The following is a 26,903-nucleotide window of genomic DNA, read 5'->3' on the forward strand; positions in this document are numbered from 1 at the left end:
GCTAACTGCCTCATGAGACACATTAGATTCCACCTTTTCTTGTCATTGCAGGTTATATCTATATATTAAAAACTCCACTATATAATGAAAAAAAGCATGTAATGGGCGCAAATATCAATCGTTTATTTCATATTTCAACAATTAGAAAACAGATTCATAGTGACCAGATTAGTAGACGTGAATGCCACGAAGAATGAATCAAGTGAGCTATTAATTTTACTATTGATACTTATAATATTAAGTATCTGCATATATTTAAATAAACATGCTGATTTGTAACCAATTTCCAATTGTCGTAATTAACCTCTATATGCTGTGTTATGATATTGTTTTTACATCGAAACTAAAAGTTCCAATACGCTTGAATGCAGTATTTGGCTTTCCAATCTAGGACATCATGTGCCAGTTTTTTTCTCAGTATGACATTTGTATTCATGGAAGTTTTATTGACATGCTGTTTAATGATTTACTCACTATTATGATCTTAAGGTTATGCTTATGTGGATTTTTCTGGTATCGGGAAACATGATTCAAGAGTTAAAAGGCAAGCTACCGACGATTCGCCACAATGTACTTTGGAGGATGAGCTCTCCTTGCCTATATCTTACAAATCACACAGGAAGGTGCTGAAGCTGGAAAGAAACAAAATGTTGTTGACAGAAAAATTGAAAGTTTTAGCAGAGGATAATGTCGGATTCTACACAATCAAAAACTCAAAGAAAACCAAAGATAGGGTAACATTTATATATCACTTCATTGTCTGTCTTATTATATAATGATTACAGGATCACCCTCCTAAATTAGGGTTGTTCCCTTGTTTGAGGGAGCGGAGGACTCAAAACCCTGACCTGGGAGGATGTTACAAGATGCCATGATGTTATAATCTCCTAGAAAGATTAGCTATATTTTTTTTTAAGTTTAAACACTGCTAACAACCGGGGGTTCATGTTTTAGGTTCAGCACTCATCTGTTCCTTTGTTGTTGTTCAAAAATGGTTTGAAAACTTGACGCCCGTTTGTTTTTCCCTTAATTAATTCAGATTTTATGGCAATCCGTTTCATATTCGTCAGTCAGGTCATATAATATATCAGATATTCTTTGTATTATATAAGACATCTTAATCACTATATATATATATATATATAGAAGGGTCTGAAAAATTCCCAACGATCTTAGAACTGTCAAATTTGCGATGCAAATTTTTGGTCGTTCCCTCCGCGGGACTCGAACTCGTACTGCTGTGACATCTATGGCAACACCGCCTGCACAAAGTCCAGCGCCCTAGACCACTCGGCCAGCTAGGCTAGATATATATATATGTATGATACATCTATCTTAAGAAATTCTATATGTTATTTGAGATATCTTGCATATCAAAAATAAGATATCATAAACAGTGTATAAGATATCTTGAATAATATAATAGTTATGGAATATAAGTGAATTTATGTACGATGTCTTGTATATAAATTAAGATGCAACAATAGCAATATTGGTGACGAATTTAACTATCTCTTTTTATGTTCATATTTTGAAAATAAGGGAAGAAAATTTATAAGAAAAAATTTAGAGAACGACAAGACGTTCAACGAATTAATGCATAATAGAAACATTTCAGATTTAAACGATCTCTGCAAATTTATACGTATTATTTCAAATTCAAATTCAAATAATGATGTTGCCATATTCTGGCGTATATCATAAACAAACAAACATACAATACATAGAAGATATAAAAACACATTCAAGTAAACACAATTTAGTAATGTAAGAATACAAAAATCATTGCATGAAAGTTTCAAACATTATTAAAAGTTTTAAAATGTCTGTACTGTCCTGTCATTTTTTTCTAATATCATTTGCTTCTTTTATAAATTTGCCAGTTGATTTATTAGTAGTATGGTTGTTTGGATTAGACAGTTTCCTGGTGAGATTAGACAGTTCCCTGGTGAGATTAGACAGTTTCCTGGTCAGTTTCAGATCTGCAGTAACTGATTCAAATATGTTACAAAAAGTTCCTCCACTAAGTGTATCATATTGAGGACAGTTCAAAATAAAATGAATTTCATTTTCAACTTCTGCTTTACAATATTTGCAGAAGTGTCTGCCATTTGCTGTCTTATTATAACGACCGACTTTTATTTTCTAAAGAATGAGCGCTTATTCTGATTTTTGTTCTGCTCTTAAAACTCTAGGAAAAGAAAATTTGAGGTAATTTTGTAGTTACTTGTATTATAGATGGTGCTATAAAAGTAAAGTTTTCCTTGTTTCTTATCTTTAATATTTTCAAAATTTATTCTAATTTTATTTATGTAATACTTTTCAAGTTTTTTTCTTTATTTTTTTTCTGATGTATTTAGGGATGTTAATCCAAGTTTTCTTTTCAAAAATTCAACAGTCTTGCATATAGATGATTTTAATTTTTTATTTTCTAAATTATTAACTAAAATGTAATCACCTGGGCTACTTGTTTGTTAATTTAAGCGTTTTATACTTATATGCTAAATGCAGATACCTCTGTATTACCTTTGTAATTTTGTATTTTCCTAAATTTCTGTCTTTCTCTGTTCCATTGTTTATATTCTCTGTACCATTGTATTTTGGTTTTGGAGAAATACAGATATATTATAATAATGATATATGACTTGAGATATATCAAATGTCGAATTAATGTGAAAACGGCTTATAGAATTTTGCAACTTCTTTTAGCTTTAATTATGTCTTATAACACTGAAGACGTTGCTGCAATAAAGTATGTTTGCATGCAAACTTAGTAAACCGGTAGAGTAACCCAACCAAAAGCTTATATTGGGATTAAATCTTGATAATTACTGAATTATTCGAAAACCTTTATCATTACAGGTGACAGGACTGTACACATACGTAGAAGACGCAATGCGATTTGGTATAATGGTGACGTGTATGTTCAAAAATGACTGTTCCAACCCAAAATGTGAAATTGTAAGCAATTTATTTTGAACAACATCAACGAACAATGTATTCAAATTAAAAGTTTGACAAGATTTTATGGTGTCAATGAGATAAGAGGTAGATGCTTTGCCTCTCGAAATGCCACTGTAGATCATTGTTTTGTTTTAAACTATGTTTTAAACCTTTTAAAAACAATTGTACTTCGAAAATACAAACATTGTATAAATCTACCATAGTCTTATATATGTTCGTATTTTGTGTAGCGTGGAGATTTGTTATCAGAGTATGAACTAATAGAGATAGCTGGTTCTGTCGAAGAAAAGGCAAAAGAGAATAGTAAAATGAGTGATAAAGTTCCACATAACATCAAGAAATTACCAGGATTTGAATATGATGGCAAAGAACCGATTGAGCATGACACAAGGATACCAGGTAATCACTACTACTACATGTGTACTTACAGAGGAAAATGCAACATGTATTTTCGTATGTTTTAAAATACAAGAATTAAACTATGTTGATGATCTTTGTGGAAGTTTTGTGCTTATAAAAACAATTGAAATATGTTTAAAAACACTTTGATGGAAAACATTTCAATAACGTATGATTTCTATTGGTGTGTTTCCATGAATTGATTCGTTAGTCGTAAACATATTACAAACATATATGCGTTTGTTTAAAAAATAATTTGTGGAGGGGTAGATTTGTACTCATTTTAACATGGGTAGGGCATTTAATTCGATTATTTAAAATAGAATATAAATGCCAAATTCCATGTTAAAATTAGTACAAATCTACCCCGGAAGGAATTGTTTCTTTTCTAATATGACAAATACGGTAATTTTTGTGACAAAAATTTCCCTAGGCGTAGCCAAAAAACAGCTGTTCCGTTTAACCTCCCCCATATGGAAGTTGCATGGATTAAATTTATGTCATCGTATGTGTAAATGTGTGTATTTATATAATTGATGTCAATTAGATAATCTCTCAGCCATTAAATCATCGCGTAAACGTTTTTAAATGAGTGTTTTGTCTCGAAGGGACAGCAAAAGAAAAGAGACAGTGCGCAGGTGCTAAAGGTGGGGTTGTACCGACATATACTGTTTGACGATATATTTTCGTATTTCTTCACAGGACTAGATAAAAATGGACACCCAGACCCTAACCTACCACCCTTGATGCCCAATAATAGAAGATTAAAAAAAGAGGATATTTTGTCTAAAACGGCACGTAAAAAACTTGAAAGAGAACAAAAGAAATTAAAAAAACTAAAACAGAAGAAACGACCAAAACGAGAAGCAACCCAGAGTTTATACGACGAAGGCGAGAATGTGATAACATTAGGCATTACACACGATATCCACTTCTTTAATCAGTATGTAACAGTAATTTATTGTAAAGAGGGGACGATTTAAAATAATGCACCGGTGAGGCGGTCTCTATTAAAATGAATATGAGCGAAGGGGAAGATTTAAGATGATAACATACTGATATGGTATGACTCTAAAATGAGTAGGTACTGGTAATGGGGAGTTCTTTTTGTGTATTATGGGTACATTAATTGTTTAGAGTGGTACACTGTAATCGACACTGGTAACTTTATTGTTAAGGAGGGTGGATCTATTAAGTTCGACAGCTTATTCGTGACAATCAGATGTTTATTTTAAATCGTTTGAACTGATTTAAAATTCGTTGGTTTTGTTTTGTTTGTTTGTTGGGGTTTAACGCCCGAGCAGCAATATTTCAGCTATATTCAGGCGATGAACATGAAGTGGATGATAAAATGAACATGAAATGAAAAATGGGTTGGGACACAAGGATAATGGGGTCGAGAAATTTTGATTGCCACTGGAAATAGGGAGATGTGGGTAGGGTTGGGCAATTTAGCCGTCTGTGGCGGAGCCCTATGGTTCCTACTCCCGGAGAATACCACAGTAGGGTTTTTTAACGTGCGAGGAACGTGGCATCTTTCCCAACACGGTGCACCACTATGGTTTGCGGTCAGGTTTTCCGTATCATAGCCTGACGACCCCAGCATGTGACACAACAGGGGTACCCCATTCCACCACCTGGGGCACACAACCCATTTGCTCTGTGGGCATAGCACCCTAGCCCCCTGCTAGGGTTCTGAGCACTATTTAGTCGTCTTTTACGACTAGCTCAGCGCTGCTGCAGGCCTATTCTTTTGACAACCGGACCTGCACGGGCCAAAATTCGTTTGGACAATTTCAAAATTTGTTAATTTATATGATTTGAAAATTCGATTGTACGATTTAAAACTTTGTGTGATTTCAAAACTCGTTTAAGATTTTTTAAAAATTCGATTGTACTGTTTTTGTTTTGCATCACTATAACTAAAATGGTTTACTTTTAAGTAAATTTAAATATTCTATTGCGAAAAAACGTTTACACTTGTGCTATGCATTTTTGAAATACAAGTTGTGTTGTAGCTTTAAATACCAGGGAGGAGTGGAGCAAGAGGATGAGATAGCCGTAGAGTTGATGAAAGAGTATATTTTGTATATATGCGCTGGAGTAAGACTTTTTATTTTGTATATAATATGCATATGTGTACATTTGAATGTTTCCTTAAATCCACTGTAATCTATAATAATTATTACAGCAATATATTCCATTTATGATTTCCATAGTCTCATTTCTACTGTTGAAAGACGACTGTTAGTTTCTACCAATTGCTCTAAGTTTCGTACTTAAGTTGGACTTTTTTCAAATGTTATGTTATAAATCAGAAATGCTGTATCGAATGTGATGACAATAAGCAACCTTTCATTCTATTTCAGATCGATCATCGAATGTTTAATATAAGGAAATATGCCCCTGACATAAAACTTCGAGTGTATTGTGATTCGGTAATTGCCAAGTACAATGTTGTAAGTATTGATGGTTATTGTTACAAGTGTAAATAGACAATAGAAAAAGACGAACTGTAACAAATGTACTAGGGTATAACCTAAATGCAAAATAGTAAATACTTTCGGAGATCACCAAAAGGTCTTCAATACGTGTAAATACACCTTTAAGTAAGCTCTTGAAGGCCCCGACAACAAAGTAAATTAATTTTCACTAAAACTAGAATTATTGTTTACTATTACAGAGGAGACTCATACACAAACGCTTACATTAATATTTGCCCCTGAATTTATCATAAATAATAACTACTGGGAAGTATCAAATTATAACGAATTTAATTTTTAACATTAAACTCTATATTTCGTGATACATTCACAGTTGATACATTTTTACCCAAATGGGCTTTCAAAAACAAAAACAAAAAACAAAAAAAAACATGTGACCTATTTACACATGGCCTAGAATATTATGTGATGATAAGATTTCCTGTTCACTAGGGGTTGCACAGCGGAACGCCATCTTTAGGCAGTTCATTTCTGAATGGGTCGGACCATCTTTTTTTGCTTTCCGCAGCCGTTATGTTATAGTTATGTATTGATTTACAGTAAACTTGGCTCATGAATTTTTTTTCGATTGCAATATAAGGTATAACTAAGAATCTAAAATATATGTTGTGGGAACATGTTTGTATAATTACTTTAATGATTCTGTACATTTCTTACGTATAAGTTAAACGTGATAAAGAATTATCTTTTTCCAGTCTCAGAATGATACTGGTTTAAATAAATGGTCATTACATCCAGTTAATCTAGGTGGTGAAATGCCGCATCTTGATGGTGATGCTGCGATAGATGATTTGAGTAACTTTGTTAAGGACAATAGTTATCTTTTCTTTGGATTAGACCATGTAATGGCCATCACTGGGTAGGTATTAGTATCATTTCTCTGGATCAGACAATGCAATGGCTTCCACTGGGACAGTATTTAAGTCATTCACAGAATGTTCATAGTTCGGTATTAAACACTTGATAATCAAGATTTATTTAGTTTTCAACATTCAAAAATCACATCCATTATTAATGACTGACACAAAAGTTAACAGAAGTAACATAGCTTTGTTGTTTATAAGTAGTATTCCAGCTAAGAATAAAGCAAAATCTGATTAAGGGTTGGAAAGACTACATATTTTTATTTCTGAAATTTTGCATAAAATGCTATAGTAAACAGAAATTAACATGTGAATTTTCATATAACCCATGTTCATAGAAGATGTAAATTACAAAGAATGTAGTATAGAATTCAAAATTAAGGGAGATAACTATGTAAATGATACTGAAATACAATAGAAACTATCGAGTTTTCAATGTGAATTATCTCCTGAGAACAAACAGATTGGAACGAATGATTATACATTTCATCATATAGATCCATAAAGCAAATTAATAACAAAAAATAAAATGTGTAACCTTGTCTAAGGTGTATTGCCTATTACAGAATGTGCATGATTCTTACTAAGACTGTTACTTAAATATTAAGACCAGCTCTAGAAAAGAGTCATGCACAAAGAATGAACAACCATTCATTTTCTTATTTAGACAGGATATGGTACGGAATATAAAGCATCCTAATGGCAGCTACTGGGAGACTAAACTTAAAGGTAAAATAGAAATGTAAACTATCATATTCAAATACTTCTCTATTCAAGGAGTGTTTTATAAGAAGCATTTGGTTGGTAACTATCTTATTGGCAAACGTACCACATCTCCTATTTTTTTTATATTTTAAAAGAATTTTAGCAAATTTTAAGTGGGACTTTGTCATATTTTAACCAGGTGTTTCATTGTTTGTACAAAGTATTATTAATACTGTTTTTTTTTGTAACCATCAGTACGCCAAAATATAAACTGAAGCATTATTTGTACTGTTTGGCTACTTTTTATACCTCGTTGAGGCAAAAATATTTTTTTTTTACTTTTTTTTATTCTTCGAACTTCTCCTTTCTACAAAACGAAATAAACTGACATATATAGGTATCAACATGAAGCCCAATGTGTCAACTTTACAATGGCATCAATAACATTGCGGTAACACTAAAATAAAAAAAGATGTACCCATAGCTTAAATTGATATATTTTTCAATGTCAAGACCCCTATAGATAGTATTTATGCTTCAGTAAAAATGACTTATGTAGTATTTTCTGTATAGTATTATCCCAATTGATACTTCTGGAGTTCTTTTGGTCACTTGTGGGGATTTTCGTAGTCAGAATTTATCAAAAAATGCAAAAAATGGATTTTCAATTTTCCCTTAAAATGTCGCATAATTTTGTCTCCACAAGTTATAGCTCAACTCAAACGTCTCAATTCGTATGGTATCATTCGATAGGTAATTTTAACTTACAACTTTTTACATAAATAAACCACGAAAAACTAATTTTCAAGAAAAGAGTTTTCAAAAAATGTTAAAAATATTACCCCTACCCCTATAAAACTGGTCCCAGTATCAAACAGAATTTCTTTTTCAAAGCGCACCGACACTGTTATTACTCATATTGTAGGCATTTACAATTAAGATAATGATGTACCTAACATATCTAATAAATTTAGAAGCTTCGATATTTTTTTCTTTTTTTGGGTTATAATTACTATAAAATTGTAAAAAAGGGTATTTTCAGAATTTCAGAATTTCTTCAATATCACCCGTTATTGTAATTATTTTTCAAAATACCGTAGGTTTAAACAAGCTTTTGTGTGGTACAGTACATATTTATAACGTCTTAGCTTAGCTGTCTTTCAGCTTATAAACAATGTACAAAAGACATGTTGGGTACTATTGTTTTAATTATTGATGTATCCAACACGCGTATTTTTCAGTTTCAAGAATCTAAAACATTTTTTCAATACAAAGTTTCAAGGTGAATTATGGGTTCTGAAAATTAAAAAAAAAACAGTTTTCTTTTCGTTTCTGTTTCTCAATATAACTTTGTTCCTTTGCACTTATTTTACTTGAAAAACGTGAAATTTTTTTTATATGTGGCCCTTTTTTCAGCAATTCAGAAACATGTCTGCTAAACATGTGAATGTTCGATATCATGATTCTTATTCGGGGGTGCGGTGCATTTTTTACGTGATTATGTTTCAATGAACCTGATTAATTCTTGTAGAATCAAATGTACCCGTGCAGCCGTAACAAATACGCTATCGATATTTAAAATTGAAACGAAATGTTTGAGTTGTTTGAAAATGAAGCATAAGATGAAAAACTAAAAATAATGATGTGGCTTCAGGCTATACATTTGCTATGAAGACCGGTGTTCTATGCAGACAACCATATTATGCCGTGTCTATTGTGGAGTCGCCTGCGACAGGATTTGTATCCCGGTATGCAGCACACGAAATTGTCCACAAGTAAGTATGTTTTTGATCCACCTATAAACTTATCAGAAATTGGACGTGGATAGTAACTGCAGTTTGATGGTATATTTTGCATTTGTAGTGACCCATATTGTATAGAAAGAGGAAAAAATTAAGTGAAAATTCTGTCAGATAAAAAAAAGGGAGCGGGGCGTCCAGAGGCTCATATAGGGTCCCGTCCTCACGTACCTGTGGCTTTAAACCCATTCTAATATAATGGTTAGCTATCACGTCAATACTTATATGTGCATTTACATTACGTTGAGTAAATTGAGTATTGGCAATAAAATTGTTCGGAACATATTTAATCAGCATCCAAAGAACTAAATGTTATTAGTAAATTTTAAAATTTTATAATTAACATTATGTGTCATCATTGTATTGTTCTTCATGCATGTGTTTCACTAAAACAGAGGACGAAAAGTGAAATTATAAAATTCAGACGAATTTTGGAATAACAGTTTATTTCATGCAAAATTTTAATTAGAAAAATAGAGCAGATATGTTGAACTCTATGACATTCATACAAAAACAGCTTTCCATATCATTGCGAATTCTGGCAAAATATGTTGTTGTTCAAAGTTTTCGCTCAATATTTTTGGATGAAAAAAACTACCCCATAACCTCTGTAATAAGAAAATAAAAGTATAGAAGTTTATGATAACAACGACATTAAAGTTGTAGAATGAACTTATTATATATGTATATATATATTATAGCATGGGAGTTGGACATGATAACAATGCCTCATTATCTTGTACACTGACAGAACAGTACATCATGGTATCTGATACTAAACCAGCCACCAAAACATACAGGTCGAACCCTTACAAATTCTCCCAGTGTTCAGTACAAGGCATTCGGGAGTATTTAGTCGGGTATGTTTTTTGTGAGAGTATCGTTATTTTTTTTATACAATGGCCAGTTTTTGCTTTCTGTGTATTCAATCTAGTTCAGCTAGTGTTTAGCAAATAATTGTGCTGTAGATATACAAGATCAATGCTGTAAGTAGAATCAGTAAATCCCTTTTTAAGGAGAAGAAGGGATTCTTTACGAAAAGTTCCGTTTTCTTTTTGCCTGTTGCCATTTGTTAACAGATATGGAGTATACTAGTACTGTTAATTTGTTGCTATTGCCAATGAGCTTGTTAACTAAGATCGTTCTTGTTGTAGACTTGACAAATTGGTAGAGACATCCAATCAGACAAACTCTTCCGATACGGTTCACTGCTTAAAACATGATGGATCTATTCCATCATTCGCTGCATTAGAAGAATTTAGACTTCAAGGACAACGTTATCAGATGGTCATACAGTGTAGATACCTGATGAACGATGCTACATCAATACCTTGTATGGTAAATATTAATTCTATAAAGTTTTTATCCGCTCGGAAAAAATCAAGGGTAGCTACTCTCTCCTATTTCCAAACTAAGGGAAAACCGTAAGTAAATACAGTAAAGAGAATGCTTCAAAAGTAAACACAATCATGAGTAATTATTCAAAATACTTCGGTATAGGTAACTTCTGTCATGAGCATGATTCAAAAGGTCAGGGGAAATCAAATGGTAACAACGGTTAGACCATGATTCAAAAGTCACAGGAAATCATTGGTAACAACGGTTAGATCATGATTCAAAAGTCAAGGGAAATCAATGGCAACTAAGGTCAGAGCATGATTCAAAAGTCAGGGGAAATCATTGGTAACAACGGTTAGATCATGATTCAAAAGTCAGGAGAAATCATAGGTAACAACAGTTAGAGCATGATTCAAAAGTCGAAGGAAATTAAGGGTAACAACAGTTAGAGCATGATTTAAAAGTCAGGGGAAATCTAAGCGACTAAAGTTATAGCATGATTGACAGTCATTGGAAATCAATTACAACTAAGGTTAGAGCATGATTCAAAGGTCGAGGGAAATTAAGGGTAACAACAGTTAGAGCATGATTTAAAAGTCAAGGGAAATCTAGGGCGACTAAAGTTATAGCATGATTGACAGTCAGTAGAAATCAATGGCAACAAATTTTAGAGCATGATTCAAAAGTCGTGGGAAATTAAGGGTAACTAAGGTTAGAGCATGATCCAAAAGTCAGGGGAAATCATAGGTAACAACAGTAAGAGCATAATTTAAAAGTCAGGGGAAATCAAGGGCCACTAAGGTTAGAGCATGGTTCAATAGTCGAGGGAAATTAAGGGTAACTAAGGTTAGAACATGATCTAAAAGTCAGGGGAAATCATAGGTAACAACGGTTAGAGCACGATTTAAAAGTCAAGGGAAATCAATGGCAACTAAGGTAAGAGCATGATTCAAAAGTTTATGGATCAAGGGTAACTAAGTCTCATATTTCTTTATATGAACAATGTATAATACAAACTGTAGTTAAGACTGATAAAACATCGAAAGAAATAACAAATCAAAAAGCAATTGAAGGCAAACATTCAAAAAGTACGATAATTGAGGAACTTTTGTTTATAAAACTTGTCTGTAGAGTCTGTAAAATTTGATGTTTATCATTATGAATCGTTTTTGGTGCCACATTGTACGCTGTGTTTAAAACGCGTAACAATATGACAGAAATGTGCCTGAATTTCTAGTATTGTTGTAGGTTCTTTTCAAACACAAATAATTTAGCGTTATATAAATAAACTTAGTAGTGTGATTGTTTTATTGTATAGGTACCGCGTCCATCCTACTGTTGGGGTGCTGTGTACTGCACATGGTCATTGGATCCGGGTTACTGCTACGCTGGATACGCTTACAATGGGAGTCCGTGCAATTCTACAGGCGTGAGTATATACATACACTTATAATCTCAGATTGTGTAATACTACAGGCATGATTATATACTATGGTATTATTGCGTCAGGTTTTCAATATTGGCTTAGTTATTGATCCGAGGCTAGCCATAATGGACTGAGGCGTAGCCGAAGTCCAATATTGCTAACCGAGGACCAATAATCTCGTACTGGCTCACTTTTGTAATGTATTGTTTTGGCAGTTTTGATCTGTATGACGGCTAATATTCGAACGTTAGTCACTGAATATGCTTACAATGGCAATCCTTGTAATTATAGAGGCGTGAGTATACACATACATTCCAATCTAATTAAAACTAGCTCTTGTAATTGGTACAATACGTTCCTGCGTTCAATGCGGGAACGCAGTGGACAAATAACAAGAGCTAGTTTTAATAAGATTGCGTACATTCATAATGACAGACCGTGTAACTCCACAGGCGTGAGTATATACATACGCTTGCAATGGTAGACCGTGTAATTTAACAGGCATCAGTCGGTATAATTCTATAGGCATGAATATATACATACGTTTATAATGGCAGGCCGTGTAATTCAACAGGCGTGAGTATATACATACGCTTACAATGGCAGACAGAGTAATTCAAAAGTCATCAGTCGATGTAATTCTACAGGCGTGAGTATATACTTCGGCTTTTTATGACAGGCCTCCTAATACAACAGGCGTGAGAATAAACATTCGCTTACAATGGCAGACCATGTAATTCAACAGACGTGAGTATGTGCATACTCTTACAATGACAGCTCGTTATTATTGACATATGCTTACAATGATACTCCGTGTATTTCAACAGGTGTGAGTTAATACGCAGGCTGATAATGACAGACCGTGTAATTTTACAGGCGTGAGTATAGACGCATGCTTATATTATCAGTTCGTGCAAGATTACCGCTTTAAGGTAATCGTTTGATTGTGTTCATACTAAATATTCGGCAACGGAACTTAACTAGAATTTGAAAACACCTATTCCTTCAATGCACAGATATTTCGTATATTTTGTTTATAGATATGTTATGACGGTGATTGTATTGACATTGGTAATGTGCCAACATATACGACAAGTACTTTGAGTCCAACAATTAATATGACAACTGAGGACACAACAAGAGTGACACAATCAACAACAGAACAGACCATCAGTACTAAAAAAACACCAACTACTGAAACAACTACTAAATATACTACATCTTCAGTGGAAACAGGAACCAGCACAAAACAGACCACTAATACCAGAACAACACACATAACGGTACAAACTACAACTGGTGGTAATATACCAAGTTGGTCAGAATGGACATTGTGTAGTTCTAAGTGTAATAGAAAGAGATACAGGTTCTGTGCTCAAGAATTGAATTGTAAGGGACGAATTTACCAAACGGAAGACTGCTCTGGTGGGAAATGTATAGACGGGAAAGTCAAGAAAGGTAATGTTTAAATTAATTCTCTATCTATTGGAAAAGAATTTTTTTATTTTTATTTTTTTAAGATTCTATATCTTATTTAGTAAATGTTTACACTTACTTTACACATTTTTCGGCAATATTTCAGGAAAATAAATGGTGAAATGGTAAAGGTAATTAGATGGAAGAAGAAACTGGCCGGTGACTACTAGGAGGTCAATAAATCATATAGAATATTTACGTCCGTTGTTATTTGTTCAGCGAATTCAGTTTGTGATATCATCCATACTGAAAAGAATTAAATTTGTAGTTGGCTTCGTTTTTTTTCATAATGGAGAGATTGAGCCAAAAGTGTAATGTCTGGCTTAAAGTGACAAAACAAGAGAATGTAGTGTAAACTTTTCTTACAATATTAGAAGACAAATTCCTATACCGTTATTTCCTATTCAAAACAAATGTGGTGTCGACTTCAATACTAAGACTATTTTAACGGATATTGTACAAAGACACTTTTTTAGTTAGGATGAATTAGCATGAACTCTCATGTGTCTATTAAGGTTGCCTGATTGAGAAAATCTTAAAAGACATAGTTTACACTGGTACGGTTTCTCTCCACTATGTATTCTCAAATGTTTCGTTAAAGTTGAACTGTCGGAAAAAGCTTTTTTACACAATCGACATCGATATGGACGTTCACCAGAGTGCGTGCGCATATGTGTTGTAACAGATGAACTTTGTGAAAATCTTCTATCACACATTGGACATCTGAAAGGTTTTTCGCCGCTGTGTGTCCTAACATGAGCAGTAAGATTAGCAGCTTGGGAAAATGATTTGCTACAAGTCGAACACTTATACGGCTTTTCCCCACTGTGAGTTCGCAAGTGTGTTTTCAACGTACTTGGTCTGGCATAAGTCTTCCCGCATATTCGACACAAGTTAACTTTATTAGAATCAGCTTGTAAATTGACAGCATTGAGATGACTGCTTGTCAACTTAAGTCTTTTCCAGTGAGAGACAGCACAGAAACGAGAAGCTCCTTTATATGTATCACTTGATCTATATAGAAAATTTTTAGATTCAGAATTTGGAATGTGACGAACTTCCGATGTGAATGAATATGGTTGGGGATATGCGTGATTTTGAATGTTAGGATATTGTGGAGAAACCGGTCCCATTCCATACTGCGTTTGTTGATATTGCGGTACGTATTTATTTGGAGACGTTTGTTGGTTTCCTTGCCATTGTTGCTGAACATTGTACTGGTTGTTAGATATTCCATGTGGAACCCCAACATTCATACTCATTGACACATTAACACTCATCGAAGGGAACATATTGGTTTGGTTCTGAAATCCTTCCGTAGGATACTGAAACACCCCATACTGAGATCCTGGTGGAGGAGAATACATATTTTGGCGGTATTGATTCCCTGGACTCACATATGACACATGTTGAGGATGTTGAAAATTGTTTGGTGTTGGAGGACATTGATTGATGTGTACGGTCGGTGACATTCTCCCTGTGTATGAGGGGCAGACTACTGTGTGCTTTAGGGAGAGTAGAGCATCAGCAATATCTTGTGATTTCTCCTTTAAGACTGAATAATCTCTGGAAAAAACAATAAAGCATTTATTTATTATTTTAGACATATAACACTATTCGGAAGCTAACTGAAACAATACAAACAAATGTATATTTTTCTTTGATCAGATGATAACAACAAGAGAGCATAATCACGATAATTCAAACATCTAACACACAAATATATGCATATAGCACCATTAAATACAACAAGAAATTACACACACACAAGGAAAAATGAAGAAGGTAGCAAGTCGAACCACCTAAAACCAGAACAACGTCAACTGACATATATCACATTAATTTCTACCCAGAAGGAAATATAATTTGTATGATGACTAACGAATTTATGGTTTGCCATTAGGGAGTTACGCTGTTCATTAATAAAGCACGTGTGTTCACTACACTAGGAGTAAGCGAAATTATATTCATTTTACTCTCTTTTAAGATTTAGAAGTAAAAATATCAATCCAAATACTCAGTTAAAATGTATACACACAATGTAGACAACAAAATAATACATTACATATAAAACCAAAACTAAAAACTACACACAAAAAAAACAAGCTACACAAAAATTCAGAATTAACTAGGAGCAAAGAGAGCCCGAGACTTGACAATATTGAATAATAAATATTCAGTTATTTTTTGTGGACTAAAAAAAGAAAAAAAGTCCCTTCAGTGTATAATGCTGTTCCATGATTCCGGTACTTATGCAAACTTTTATCAATATACCCAGGCACTGAATACTGTTTGAAAGACACAAAATTGTTTCGAAAAATGCGATACGGAACTGATTGGTATCCATGTAATCTAAGTTAGGAAATTAAATCATAATATTCAGCACAATCATTTAACTTTAAGATAATTTATGTATTTTAAAAATGAAACAAACAAACCATAGAATTTGTCGAATTTTGAAACTATTTATAAATGAAGTGTTATAACAAAATTACCGAACTGAAAATCTAGACAGTAGTCAAAAGGAATAGTCTAAAAGAAAAGTCCATATAACAAATGGCAATATCAGGGCAAAAAACCGGAATCAAGGAAACCAAGGTTATAGCGGTAATCAAAAGAATGTAATCCAGGGACAAAGACCAGACATGGAAAACAGACATACACAACAAAGAACATAAAGTATCTAAAATCATACATACAAAGTAACAAAAGCAAATGATTAACTCGGATTCCACTAAAAACTGGGAGCATGGACCAGGTGCACCGTTAGGGTCAGCGTCCTCTGTTTTTCTAGAAACACCCGCCGAGTTACTCTTAAAAAGTCAAGTCCGGGGTAAACAAACGAGAAAAGGAAAATTATGAACCGTTGAATAAATCAGTTTTCATGGTACAGATGGATATACCATAACGATCCACGAGTTCATGATGACGACCATAAAACTTCTGTAGTGATGACTTCAATCTTGTAGCAACATAACCCTGTTCCAGAAGCCTATTTGTTAGAGTTCCAGCGCGATACAAAAAGTCTGCGTAGTTTAAAACCAGGTTTTATGCACACTAAAGCTCCCGATTCCATTGCAGTTCATTAATTCCGATATATTTCAACACAAATTGCCAACAGTCAAAATCGGTAAAAACCAGTTGTCCAAACAGTACAGAAGATACGAACAATAAGTAAGTGGAAATAAAAAGAACATCATACAATGAACTTGATGTTAATCCTAGCCACGAGTTTCAAAAAGTCTTAAACTTTGTGTGGAAGAGTAATCAAATGAACCACGATTCTAGCGGAAATCAAAAGAATGTAATCCAGGGACAAAGACCAGACTTTGAAAACAGGCACACACAATAAGGAACATAAGATATACAAAGTAACAAAAGTAAACGAGAAACTCGGACTCCACTAAAAACTGGGAACATGGACCAAGTACAATGGTGGGATTAGCGTCTTCTCCTTTCCTAGAAACACCTGCCGAGTTGTTCATAAAAAATCAAGTCCGAGGTGGACAAGAAATGAACTATGACACGTTGAATAAATCAGTTTTCATTGTGCAGACGGATACACCGTAACGATCCATGAGTTCAAGATGGCGACCATAAAACTTCTGTAGTGATGACTTCAGTCTTGTAGCAACATAATCTTGTTTCAAAAGCTCAGTTGTAAGAAGTTTAGCGATACAAAACGTCTGCGCAGTTATGGCAAACACTGGCATAACGTATGAGTTGTGATATGAAACTCCATGCGCAGGTGCTGAAGGGATATTGCCACAGATGAAAGGAAAATTGCCAATACGTAATGAAAAGTCATCGAGTTTGTGGTATAGTTTGGTCAATAGTTTTCCTTTTCCATTGATCTCTAAGTGTAGGTCAAGGTATGAGGCTAATAGTGTCTGTAGTATCCTTTATCTCAAGTTCTTTGAGGTAGATGCGATGTATAAAAATCCACGAAACTAGGATTGTTTAACGATAATACTTCATCTACATAGTGGAAACCGAAATTAAAGGATATAGCTTAACGATGTTTCTATTATTTTTATTTTTGGATGCGATCAGCTTTAAAGTCTGCCTTATAAGAGCGAAGGAATAGGTCAGCAAGTAGAGCAGAATTTGTTCCCATTGGAATGCCGACCGTTTGTTGAAAAACGCATCCACCACACTGGACAAATAGGTTGTCGATAAAACAATTCCAGCATTAAAAAAAACATCGTTTTTCGGTATATTTGGAAGATGATTTGGAATTGTTCTTTACTGAGGAAACTCTACATATCTAGATGTACCGTCTTTTTGGAAGGTGCGTCAATTTTAAGATAAAATAATAATTCTATACAAGTAAAAACTATGTATACAAAAATTACTTTACTGACATGAAAATCCATAATCTATTATCTGTTTGTCGGAAACATAATATTTTTCAATAAAACACAACTTTAGCATACTTTCTAATGCTATTTTATAAGCGTTTTTTTGTTGTTTTTTTTTTTCGCACAAAAACTTACCAAGATGTTCCCGAATATACTTCCAAGTGAGAGTCATTTATTTAATAATCACATATTGATAAAGGGGAAAGTATATATAATCCAAACCTTCATTAATCCAAACATAAATATAAATAGCAATGCATATATTTATCATGGTATGAACATTGCAGTAACTAGAAACAAAACAAACAATTTTCAAAAAACTAGGAGGACTTTAATGGTCATTTGTGGGCTAATTAAAAATGGAATTATCTGAATATAACTATAAAACCAATAAGGTAGCCCATCTTATTGTTTGTATAAACACATAGTCTCTGACACTTTTGTATAACTTTAATATTTATTTTGAAAGCTAAATACCAGTCTGAAATGCGATCTTATATTTAAATTATGAAAAGTAAAGTTGACAAAGTTCACTCGTTAATATAGACATTGTCACTTCAGGGGAGCTTCTTTAAATTTCCTTATATCATTGAACAATGGTTGTCCACCTTGAAGATGAGTAGATAGGCTCATATGTGTATTAACATGTTAAAAACATGCTCTTTACAGATAAAAGAAAATATTTAGTATTTGCGTCAGATGCCTGTCTAAAATACCTATTGAGTTAACTGAGGCTTGGTATTCAGACATAAGCATACCTTAAATGAATTGAAATTAATATAAGCTAGACATTTGGACAGAAGTTTGCTTCATATACCTGATCCAGACAGAATATAGCGATAATTGAAATGGTGAAAATGTCAAAGAGACAACTCCACCGAGATGAAAATGTCAGCTCGACGCCACCCGTGGGTCTTCAATAAACGATGAAGAAATCCTCACACCACAGGGCAGGCTTCAGCTGGCCCCAAAACAACATTTTAAACAGATGCAGCGAACCTTATAAATCTGGCCATTGTGGAAAAAATATTACACAGTTTAACACACCTAGAAATCTGTTCAAAACGGTCTGAGTCCCTTGTAAAACAGAAATGAAGAAACTGATTATACTTTACACAAATGAACAAACAAAGGACTACTAGCAGTCACCGACAAACCAGCTCCAGACCAGTTTAAACCTACAAAATTAATATCCTCACCGTATGTATTTTATCCCAATTTTTCCAATGCTGCGTTGAGATCCCCGGTACATCATAAGTCATACAATAAGGACACAACCCATGTCATACCAAAAACTGCTTATAAATATAGTGTGTTAGTTTCTATGTAAAGACCCTATGAGCGAGTCAATGTTAATACTTGAAAATTAAAGAAAGCTATAAAATATCGGACAAATAGACCAGGTACTAGCATTTGTACCGATGCTTATTTAAGTCATTAAACGAAACGCCAAAATGATGTAAACCAGAGATGCATGATAGTTCTTTATCTTTTGTATTAACATTTATGGAAAGAAATAACACTGATCCAATGTGCATTTTCCGAGTAAATGCAAATGCGATGAATTGTGATTTGACTTAAGTTTCCTAGAAGGCAATGACAATGCATTATATGCTATTATGTTCGAGTTCGGGAGCATTTGTATATGAAAATCATCACTTAGGAAAATGTACGTCAGTCGCACTGATCACTGATTCGCTATGTCACCAATGAGTTATATCGTATTATTATATAGATAGCAGTGATTTATCGAATATGTAAAAAAAAACAAATCGATATTTCACACTGTTAAATAAATTCTGTAATTTCCCTCTCGGATATTCTCCCGCACGTCACGACACGAATATCAATCCCCGTTCCCAAAATTTAAAATTTATGCTGAAAATTGCAACGAATAATGGAGAAATTCAATATAATAAATAAGATAATCAACTGGTTATCGTGAATGACCAAAATATGATCACTCGTGCAAAGAACGCATTAAGATTTAACTTGTGCGCAGATGTTAAATTTATGCGTTCTTCGACACTCGTGATTATACATTGGTTATTCACCTTTTCCAATTAATTATCTTATTATTTTTTTAACTGTCGCTGTTAGTTTTTATATTTTGTATGCAGATGATGCCTCGTGAAAAAAAAAACCAAAATATAAAATGAATGTTAAATCTTGTTGAATTATGATTATGATATTCTTATTATACTCTAAAAGTAAAATTACACATTTTTAAGCCCAGAATACATTTACTCAACTTTGCAGTTACAAACATAATGACATAGTTACAGGAAAAAAATACGATAAAAAGTAAGGTATAAAACAGCAGAAATCTGTTCATGCACAACTAACTGTTTACAGATAATCTGAAGTCGCAGTTTAATATGTGCCTTACTTTAAAACCTTTTAATATGGTTATCGAAAAAAATCTAAATAATGTCCTTGACTTTTTACATTTTTTTCTTGCAGAAATGTGGATTGGAACAATTGAAACTTCATACATACTTATATACCGATGCACATGGTGAAATATTGAAGAGACTTGGGACTTGATCCACTTCTATGGTAGCAACTGGGTAGGTATTAACACTGACTTCTACTGGAGATTTATTATACTCCATACAGAAAGGTTTAGTATCATGTGGTGTGGCACTTCTCCATCCATCATTACTGTTACCATTATTACAACTATACGGTTCGTGGTGTTCAGGAAACATCTCTCACCTATATACATTGTTAAAAAAGCTTCATATCACTGACCAATGCTTAAACTGAATCTTTAAAGAAAATCGGCAGCAAAAAAAAAAAAAAAAAAAAAACCTGTAGAAAATTTCAGTGTCTATGCGTATCAAGAGATGTAGTTTAGAGCAGCTCTTATGAACCAAGTTCATTTCATGATAAATCCTTGTGTGTAAATCGAAGAAATCAGTAAACTAGCATAATTTTGTTTTTATAAAATTATTTTGGTAGAGTATTCTAAGTTAAGTTTTGTATATAAAAAAGTCATTTCTTGTTTCGAAAGGGAATTTACATTGTGTTAAGTTTAGTCTAACTTCAAGGTTTCAAATTTTATTATCTTTGTTTGTGTACACAACCCAAAATTCATTACAAACCCTTATTCTGTGGATTGGAACCTTAATTGTATAATTGTATAAAGAACAACAAACTTACGCCAAGGTTATCTCACGAAAACCCAGTGTCTACAACAGGATTGGGACTTATTACTTTCATTTGTAATCGATTATAAAATGATAACATAGGGTAAAATGTAATCAATTACATCATTATTACTCATAATTTGAAATGTGATTGATTGCATATGAGTACTTCATGATTACATATGAAATTACTTCAAATATTCCCACACATAAATAAAAGAAAATACTTCTTTGGTATGGTTTCATCCTGGTTTGCCCACTTTTAAGTACGACAATTATAAATCAGTTATATAAACAAAAAAGACAAAGGGTTCACTGACCATGAATTTGTATAGTCCGTTTCAAAATAGGTGTCATACATGTACATGTATGTTTCTATGTATATTTGAAGCAATAGTTGCTTGCTTCTTTTAATGTATCAAAATGTAGAAAAAAGGAAAGAAGTGCATATCTTCATATAATATTTATTTTTTATTAATTTTTTTACAAAATACTACCAAACAGTTTATACTAAAAAGAAATCAAGGGAACCAAGATTATAGCGGTAATCAAAAGAATGTAATCCAGGGACAAAGACCAGACATGGAAAACAGACATACACAACAAAGAACATAAAGTATCTAAAATCATACATACAAAGTAACAAAAGCAAATGATTAACTCGGACTCCACTAAAACTGGGAGCATGGACCAGGTGCAACGGTAGGGTAAGCGTCCTCTGTTTTTTCTAGAAACACTCGACGAGTTGCTAATAAAAAGTCAAGTCCGGGGTAGACAAACGAGGAAAGGAAAATTATGACCCGTTGAATAAATCACTTTTCATGGTGCAGATTAATACACTATAACGATCCACGAGTTCATGATGACGACCATAAAACTTCTGTAGTGATGACTTCAATTTTGTAGCAACATAGCCCTGTCCCAGAAGCCTACTTGTTAGAGTTCTAGCGCGATACAAAAAGTCTGCGTAGTTTCGGCAAGCTCTAGCATAATATATGAGTTGTGATATGAACACTCCATTTGCAGGTGCTGAAGGGATGTTGCCACAGATGAAAAGAAAGTTGACAATTCTGAATGAAAAGTCATCACGTTTGTCGTAAAGTTTGGTCAATAGTTTTCCTTTACCATCGATTCCTAAGCGTAGGTCAAGATATGAGGCTGTAGTATCCTTCATCTCAAGTTCTTTGGGGTAGATGCGATGTATCAAATCCCCGAAATTAGGATGTTTTAAAATACTACGTCATATATATAGCGAAAACTGAGATTAAAGGATCTAGCCAAGCGATATTCTTTCTTTCGGATCAGATTGTCAGATTGGCTATAAAGTCAGCCTAATAAGAGTGAAGGAATAGGTCAGCAAGGAAAGATGCACAATTTGTTCCCATTGGAATGCCGACCGTTTATTAAAAAACACGTCCACCACACTGGACAAAAATGTATATTTGGAAGACGATTTGGAATTATTTCTTACAAAGTATGAGGAATCTCCACCAAAAACTATATATTTGTATTTAGGTGTAACATCTGTTTTGGAAAAATGTATCGTTTTTCTAAAGAAAATGCTTTTATTTCATCTTTTCACTTGTCTTCCAAATGTCCTTGTTGATGTGGCCACTTTATAAGTACAAATACTAAGAAAGAAACTTAATGGCTTCTATGACAATTGGAATTTCTTTTTTATTTGAAAATTAAACTTTCACCTTATCAGACATTAATATGCAAACATACTATAAAATTATTTAATTTCAGTATTAGATGATATAAAAGGCATCCTGAAGTACAAATTTTTAAAATTTACAATTGATATTTTCACTAAAAACTCCACTATATATAAACAGTGACTTATATCCCGCGACTTTTTTTCTGCGACTTTTTACACGTCACTTTTTTGTGCGACATTCGTTCCTTAACTCTGGTGTTGATGATTTTGATTTAATCTTGTGTTTTATATATGTCACACGCACTGCAGCCGAATAAAATTGAATGCTGAGAAATGTTAAGGTTACATCGACTGCTTGCATTAAATATTGTCAGCAAGACATGGTACCATACATTTTTTTTTCTTAATGATTAGTACTGTATAGTAAAATAGTGCATATATAATGCATATTTGTTATTATCATATTTTCCTATTATGTATTTATTTATATTTGTATTTTTCTATCATTATTGTTTAAAGCTCTTATTTACACATAAAGCATTTTGTGTGCTATTTGTACATGTACTTGTAACTTCTATCTGGGAAGATGCTTATTCCTACTAATTCAAAAGTGGAACATAATATTCTTTATCAAATTTTACAGGTAAAATACAGGTAAAAATATACCTAGATCTCAAAAACAAACATAATTGTTAAAACAACACAACCCACTATGTATATTTAAACCATTAATTAAAAGTGGGCAAACCATGATAACACCCTTGGCATAGTTAATGTAATGACATATTTAGCAAAATACTTTAAATAATTTTAAAGCAGAGGAAATAATTCCTGTATTATGTACATATTTTCAATGCTATCATAGACACGACTTTAGAAAAGTGTACATTGACAGTTACATTGATTTGTTTTATTTTACTCTTATTAGTGGGCCAAATGTATTTTACTCTAATCAGTAGAATAATTGTCTGTTTTATTCAGGAGATAAAATTTAACAAGGAAAGTAAATTACAAACAATAGCATTGAGTAATATGTTTGTGCTGCAGTTATGTACATTAACTTACTTTTTCTTGAGGCTATTTCAATCTTTTAATTAAATTATTATTTACAGAGATATAACACATTACATGTATTTTAGGTTTAATGGAAAAAACGTATTTCTCTGAAGCAAAATTAAAAAAATTATATATAAATATAAATTTAAAATATAGAATTCCATTAAACTTTATTTCTTCATAAACATTTCATCAAGCCACAACAAAATAAGTTACAAATAAAGAAAAATGCCGTTTATTCAACAATTATTTCACATTTTTTATGACAACGTTATGTCATAGAGGATTTTGCAAATATATTACATGTGTATAAAAAAACGAATTGAAAAAAAAATTGCTAAAATCAGTCAAGATGATAAGTTTGATAAATAACATAAAAAGGAAAATACTGATCCATAATAATATATTTTACAGAACATTTTTTGTAGGTAATGTAATCATAATGCAACCAAAAAATAATCAATCATGATTACACCACTTGTTTACCCAGTAATCGATAACATATGATTACTTATCAATATGTAATCGATTACAGATAATTATAATTACCGATTATGTTTACCCCATCCCTGGTCTACAGACAGCGACGACGATATTGACGACAGCGCCATACCATTATACGCCAGTAAAAAGTCGTCGTATAAAAAGCGCTAAATTTACTCTCAAGCACATGTCTTAATGTTTCGAGTTAAACAGATTTTTTTTTTAATATTGGCCTCAAGTCACTTTTCTTACGAATTTATTATAATATCTGTTAATGAATATATGCACGTGTTTAAGATACAAAATACAAATGATGAAGTTCAATGAAATTCATCATGTCTAATTGTTATGTCTTTATAAAAAAAAACCATCTTAATTGAAACATTCTTATGATGTCAAAAAGAGAAAGCAATATATGCCATGTAAACTATATACACAAATATTTTAATTCTAAAGTAATTTTTGCGCATTGTCTTGTGCTTTATTTGTGTTCAAAACTATATATGCAAATGAAAGTTTTCATTACAAAATGTCTTCCAAAAAAGAAAAAAAGAAAAAAAAACCAAATATTGTCAGAAGAATTATCTAAAGAAATAGCTGAGATGAAATCAATGAAAAAGAGTGATCACTATGTTCCTTTCATAATGAATTTGTGTTTGATAGAGTAAGTAATTAAAGAAGCTCCATTAGGCATTCCAAATTAGGACTATATTTGCATCTCATCTTAGGATTAATATGTATTTATATAATCTATTAAAAGTGCTTTTAATTTAGTATAAATACGATGCCACCACCCAAGGCCCAAGATTTGTAACGTTTTGAAACCTCAAGTAGTTGAAATGCATGTAGCTTTAATCAAAATTATGCATTTATTTATTGTCGTTATTTTCATTAGTAAAATGGTAAACGTCTCGGTTTCGCAATTGCTTTTATATTCATTTATTTCTCTTTTTAGAGTTGTTTTTTGTTTTGTTTTGTTTTGTTTTTGTTTTTTTATTTTTTTGGAAATTCTGACAAATTCTTAAAATAATGTTTACAACAAAATTTTAGGCAAAGAGTCCATTAAAGGACCACAGACAATAAAACAAATCTTTCTCACTCAAAATTAACAAACTCATCTTTATACAATGAATTATCTGGGCTTGTACTTATCATTAGGTATATTTTGATGTTTGTATCGAACTGTTATCACTTTGTTCTTAAATATATGACAAGAAATAAATTGCCTTTTGATATTCCTAACTTCAATTATCACCTTAAAGTTCAATTAATCTTACCCAAGTTTTTTTTTACAACTACTTACCATTTTGTGCACTAGTTCATATGATAATTTAATATTATCAAAGCATGTTTTAATGGATATTTGTAACAATCAAATCATAGTTTACATAATACTGGTAATAAGTAAAAAACATTATTATTGAATTGAAGAAAATTGTCCGTACAAGAATTGACTTTTTTAAAGCAACATTTCACGTAAGTAATGCTGTATCTGGCTTGTTTGATATGCCAATAGTTTGTTGATATTTTTACAAAATTATACATGAAGACGAGTACAGTATATCCTGAAAATTATCTTTGGATTTGTCTTCAAAAGCAATACTTGAATTGCATTTATTTTGCTCATATGGGTTCGCCATTATACATTTTTTGCTTGGAATGAGTTTATTCCTTTGGTTCAGTTGTCAAATATGTTCAAATTTTCTTCGCCTTTCAAACTTTACATATTTATTTTTCTGTTAGCGAATTTAATCTTCAACTTAATCAAGATAATAAAATTTTCTATAAAAAATAAATGAATTAAAAGATCTAAAATCTAAGAAATATGTAATTAAGTCTGGGGATAAAACAAGACAATTATTTATAATACTTGTTATCCAATAATATTTTATATAGTTCAGTATAATTGGAAACAATCCATGATAAGAAGTAAAAATAGATAGAGTTAATGTATACATATAAGCTTACCTTTATCACTGATATTTTAATATATTACTATGTAGAAGAGACGACAATGTAGCAAATGCATATAAACTTTAAACTTACCCTTTTGGTATATCATAAGCTCAATTAAGTCTAACCTCGGACCAAAGTCAAATAAGTTTTGGCTAGATTTGTCTAGTAATATTAATACAATTAATTATTATAATGAGATCACTAGCTTTATTGGATACATTCTGGAAAGGGTGTGACTTAGAGCTGCTATTGATTTTATTAACACACAAAAAAATGAAACTGAAAACACTTGTTTATAGGGATCATAGAAAGATAATTACAACTGCCTGTATAAAACGGATACCAATTACTGATTTCACCAACTATGGCAACGCACGTGCGCTCGTATTTGTTCGTTTGGATAATCTGATCGCGAGCAGCGCGTGCCAGCTATAGGGTAACATTAACTATCAGATTTGACATACAATACTGTTTGGTGGCGAGTTAATCAGATGATACTAAATATGGTTATTTAGTCATGGAAGTTAGAATTTGGAAACATGATCATTTCAGCTAGATGTTTTCTATAAATAAAACATTAAACTGTCGAGTTCCGTATGACGTACATAAAAATAATTATCCATTACTTTCCATTTTTGAATACAGAAACTTTTCCTAGAATATTAAATTGAACGTCATTGAATTATGTCCAAAATCATAAATATGACAAAATGATAAAATCCCACGTTGTTTTTCGATGAGCTTTGGTTTGGCTTCACGAC

At 32.4% G+C, this 26,903-nt stretch overlaps 2 protein-coding genes across 2 annotated transcripts; one reads left to right on the forward strand and one right to left on the reverse strand.

Moving 5' to 3' along the window:
• The first annotated feature begins 134 nt into the window (after positions 1-134).
• LOC148622778 (uncharacterized) lies at positions 135-13,574 on the forward strand. The gene is made up of 14 exons (XM_088572968.1): positions 135-202; positions 490-734; positions 2,863-2,961; positions 3,195-3,363; positions 4,066-4,306; positions 5,382-5,466; positions 5,733-5,822; positions 6,563-6,726; positions 7,398-7,459; positions 9,090-9,210; positions 9,936-10,094; positions 10,389-10,572; positions 11,891-12,001; positions 13,039-13,574. Exons 2-14 carry the CDS (start codon positions 648-650, stop codon positions 13,465-13,467), a joined length of 2,001 nt encoding a protein of 666 aa, XP_088429094.1. The 5' UTR covers positions 135-202; positions 490-647; the 3' UTR covers positions 13,468-13,574.
• Positions 13,575-13,950: 376 nt separating this feature from the next.
• Positions 13,951-26,272, reverse strand: LOC148622779 (uncharacterized). Its single transcript, XM_088572973.1, has 3 exons — positions 26,233-26,272; positions 20,335-20,553; positions 13,951-15,040 (listed from the first exon to the last, which is right to left on the reverse strand). Exons 2-3 carry the CDS (start codon positions 20,544-20,546, stop codon positions 13,951-13,953), a joined length of 1,302 nt encoding a protein of 433 aa, XP_088429099.1. The 5' UTR covers positions 20,547-20,553; positions 26,233-26,272.
• Between the last annotated feature and the right edge of the window lie 631 nt (positions 26,273-26,903).

Source organism: Perna viridis, chromosome 3, assembly GCF_037379345.1.
Source record: "Perna viridis isolate PV_CMFRI_1.1 ecotype Kerala chromosome 3, ASM3737934v1, whole genome shotgun sequence".
Classification (NCBI taxonomy): domain Eukaryota; kingdom Metazoa; phylum Mollusca; class Bivalvia; order Mytilida; family Mytilidae; genus Perna; species Perna viridis.

Bases quoted from the DNA above. Each gene is read 5' to 3' on its own strand.
- LOC148622778 (XM_088572968.1), top strand. From the start codon at position 648: ATGTTGTTGACAGAAAAATTGAAAGTTTTAGCAGAGGATAATGTCGGA. The intron at 5,467-5,732 runs GTAAGACTTTTT...ATTCTATTTCAG, and splicing joins TTTTGTATATATGCGCTGGA to ATCGATCATCGAATGTTTAA. The intron at 10,573-11,890 runs GTAAATATTAAT...TTTATTGTATAG, and splicing joins CTACATCAATACCTTGTATG to GTACCGCGTCCATCCTACTG.
- LOC148622779 (XM_088572973.1), bottom strand. From the start codon at position 20,546: ATGTTTCCTGAACACCACGAACCGTATAGTTGTAATAATGGTAACAGT. The intron at 15,041-20,334 runs GTATGTATGAAG...TGTTTTTTCCAG, and splicing joins CCATGTGCATCGGTATATAA to AGATTATTCAGTCTTAAAGG.